We start from the raw sequence: 3442 nt of genomic DNA, 5'->3' as shown, positions 1-3442 counted from the left end.
CTGACTCTTCGACCTCACCTTTGACCCTCTAAAAGTCTTGTTTGCACCACATTCGGCCGTCGGCTGAAAATGGAAGAGCTAATGTGGGTGAGACAGCCTGACGGTCACCTGTTGTAACACTTCCTCGTGCTGTTTTCAGTGCAGTGGTGGTGGGGGGGAAAGTTTCTCTGATGACTTCCTGTCTTCATATTTTGTGAACCACAGAAATGTTTTCCACCAGTTGAGGCACAAGGCAGCTGAAGACCGTTGTGTGTCTTATCGCTTTTTGGATTCGTTTATGCTGAAACTCCATAGACTCTTGTGAGTAGACCTTCATTATCTATGCTGTTTTAACTACTCTTTATTTTCCTTTGTTTAACTCTATAGCAAACCTTGACCGGAGTGCTTTCTGTGCGCTGGCTTGAATCGAGCACCCTACAACCAGCATCTTTCACTAGTCTGACCAGGTGGTCTTCCAGAAAGAAAGAAAGGAATTTTTATTAAAGAAAAGAAAGAAGATTTTTTATCCACAAACGCTCAAAGCAATCTGGTGAAATGCACTTGATTATCAGCAGCATTAGGGTTTGCATTGGGACCAAGTTTAGGGTAAGGTTTTAACTTGCGGTAAAGACGGAAAAGTCAGCTATTTACTTGAATGTAGGTTAAAGAGGATTTTCACTGAGCTTTTAATATTTGTGCATAATTCAATCACTGTGATGTAAACCGAGTCGTTCAGAGTGGTTTGATGTGAAATGGTTCACTGCAGAGAAACGTACAGACAACGTCCACAGCAAAATGTCTAGCTTAAAAATCTCAACTCAAACAAAGCTCAAACATTTTATTTAGTACCCGAAATTACCAGGGAATGTAGACGTTTTATTTTCATATAATTTCTGGCCAAAAAAAACCCAAAAATGAAATCTCTAAAATGACAAAAGGCTAAAACATTCTTTACTTTTAACGTAATGAGATTTCTTTTCGACAATTTCTGCTGTTGTGTTAAAATGATAAAAGTTACATTTAATTTATTATTTTGGACACCCACAACATTTAATGTTGATGTATGTGAAATGCAAATAGTTGAAAATCTAAAGAAATTTGCTTTTTTTGAGGACTATTTTGCCTTGCAACGCCCTGCATGTACCCCTTCACCATGAAGGGATTTTAAAAACAGCTATTTTTAGGCCAAAACCTTGACAATAACCCATAAAATATCTCGGGCATTAGACAATATACTTGTAGAGATTTTGTGATGGGTTGCTTTAAGAGGTGTTAAAGATCTACAGTTGACCACAGTAGTAGACCAGTGCTTGAAGTGTTATCAGTGTGATCAACTGTGACATTAAATTCAGTCACTATTTTCCCTCAATGCTAGGAGACCACAGAAGTAGGCGCTGAAAGACACTGAACGCTCCAAAGATGAACACCGGCGATTGTGACAATTTTACAGCCGATTTCCAGTTCTACCTCCTCCCAACAACCTACTCCCTGGCGATGACATTGGGATTGCTGGGCAACCTAGGGGCCCTTTACATCTTCTTCTTCAAAATGGACCAGAAGTCTCCTTCCAATGTCTACATCATCAGCTTGGCCATTGCCGACACCATTTTCCTGTGTGCTCTGCCATTCCGTGTCCACTACCACCTGAATGACAATGACTGGATATTCGGAGAGGTCATGTGCCGGGTCACGGGGACAGTCTTCTACGCCAATATCTACATCAGCATCGCCTTCATGACCTGCATCTGCCTTGACCGCTACATAGCTACTATTCACCCTCATAAGTACCTGCAGTTGAGAAACACTCGGTGGGCCCAAATGGTGACGGCTGGGGTCTGGTTGGTTACTGGTGTGGCAGCCTTGACCTTCATGGTGACCTGCCCTGCCCCTGACCTGCTGGGTACTCCTGCGACCCAAAGTGATGGGAGAAAGCGCAGGAACTGCTTTGAGAACTTTACGCAGGACGAGTGGAAGACCAGCCTAATGCCGTACAGCACTTTCAGCCTGGTCTTCGGTGCCTTGCTGCCCTCGATATTCATCCTGGTCTGCTACCCTCTGGTGGCTCGTCGGATTGCACGCATCAAGACAGCCACGGCCCGTGGTGCTCTGAGGGTCATCTATGCCATTCTGGCCATCACTGTCCTCTGCTTTCTGCCCTACCATGTGGTACACTTGCTGCATCTCCTGTGGCGCATAAAAGTCATCAAAAACTGTCTGGCAGCACACGTGATCTACAAGGTTCGGCGGGTGACCATGGCGCTGGTCAGCATTAACAGTGTGCTGGACCCATTGCTCTACTACTTTGCGACAGGACGCTGCAAGTGGACCTTTAAATTGAACTTCAGGTGGCTGAAGCTGAGGAGGAGGAGGGGTGTCTACACCATCTCTGACAACTTAAAAGACCACTGGTGGTAATGACTTCACTTCAGTGGTCAATCAGCAAAAACAAATCAAGCAGGACGGTAAACCGGGACAAACATATTGGGGTCTTCAAAACAAGTACACCTGGTCTTTCATGAACTGCCTAAAAAGGCAGAGTAACTATTGCAACAAAAGAACTATCCAGAGTTCTTGTCTGCCCAAAAACGGGAACGCTGGTGGGAGTCATTCATGACCACCCGATAGCCAATGGGACCTACAGGCCCTAGTGGGGGACCCCGTGGTCTACTGCTTCACCATGGGCTGTGCCAAGTGGAGCTTCAAATGGAACTTCAGATGGCTGAAGCCCAGGCATCTATGCCATTTCTGATGACTTGAGAGCGGTAGAAATGAAAGACATTTGATAATATAGGGAGACTAACACAATATGCAAGAAAGTGTTAAAAGAGCTACACAATGTATTACCTAGTGATTGTACTGCAGTGATTTAGAGAAATTAAAACATCCTGAGTCTGCATTGAAGCCAAGGTCTTGGTATTGGTATCTGCGTCAAAGCCAAGGTCTTGGTATTGGTATCTGCGTCAAAGCCAAGGTCTTGGTATTGGTATCTCATGGTTAGGAGGACTACGTATCACTCAAGGCTTGATACAGATACCAATGCCAAGACCATGGGGCTTTGATGCAGATTCCTTGTTGATACTATACTTCTTTTAAATATAATGTAATGTGGTGATGTGCAAAAGTTAAGCAAATTGTTTAAAACCATTTGTCTGGACAGTAAATACATTTTGCTTGTAAAAAAAAAAATATTATTAGAATTTAGAATTAGAAATCTTGCTTGTTGCCCCCTTCACTGCGTCAATTTCATGACAAATGGACCAATAAAATTATCCAAAATGACCAGGAAATCTTCATTTTTTTGGCAGTACATAAAATGTAGAATGTGCCAAAACCAAAAATGTGTTTTTTCCCCCCTCCAAAGTCTTAAATTCAGCAAATAAACAGTAATTGACGCATTAAAATGTGCAGAAGTGTGTTCTCATATATTATGGATGTGTTCACTTATTTTCACTATAATCACACA

The 3442-nt window shown here is 42.9% G+C and overlaps 1 protein-coding gene across 2 annotated transcripts; it reads left to right on the top strand.

The window, feature by feature from the left end:
• Positions 1-182: 182 nt before the first annotated feature.
• On the top strand, positions 183-3150 carry LOC108433360 (lysophosphatidic acid receptor 6). 2 transcript variants are annotated; one of them, XR_001858287.2, is made up of 3 exons: positions 183-300; positions 1355-2886; positions 2919-3150. XR_001858287.2 is itself a non-coding variant. In XM_017707866.2 (2 exons), exon 2 carries the CDS (start codon positions 1399-1401, stop codon positions 2392-2394), a length of 996 nt encoding a protein of 331 aa, XP_017563355.1. In that variant the 5' UTR covers positions 183-300; positions 1355-1398; the 3' UTR covers positions 2395-3150. The 2 variants fall into 2 exon arrangements, 1 of the variants encoding a protein (XP_017563355.1); XM_017707866.2 differs by having other exon boundaries at positions 1355-3150.
• Positions 3151-3442: the final 292 nt, after the last annotated feature.

Source organism: Pygocentrus nattereri, chromosome 9, assembly GCF_015220715.1.
Source record: "Pygocentrus nattereri isolate fPygNat1 chromosome 9, fPygNat1.pri, whole genome shotgun sequence".
Taxonomy (NCBI): domain Eukaryota; kingdom Metazoa; phylum Chordata; class Actinopteri; order Characiformes; family Serrasalmidae; genus Pygocentrus; species Pygocentrus nattereri.
Note: the sequence above shows the minus strand (reverse complement) of the source record. Positions and strands in the feature narration are given on the sequence as shown.

Excerpts from the sequence above, each read along its gene's own strand:
- LOC108433360 (XM_017707866.2), top strand. The coding sequence starts at position 1,399 with ATGAACACCGGCGATTGTGACAATTTTACAGCCGATTTCCAGTTCTAC.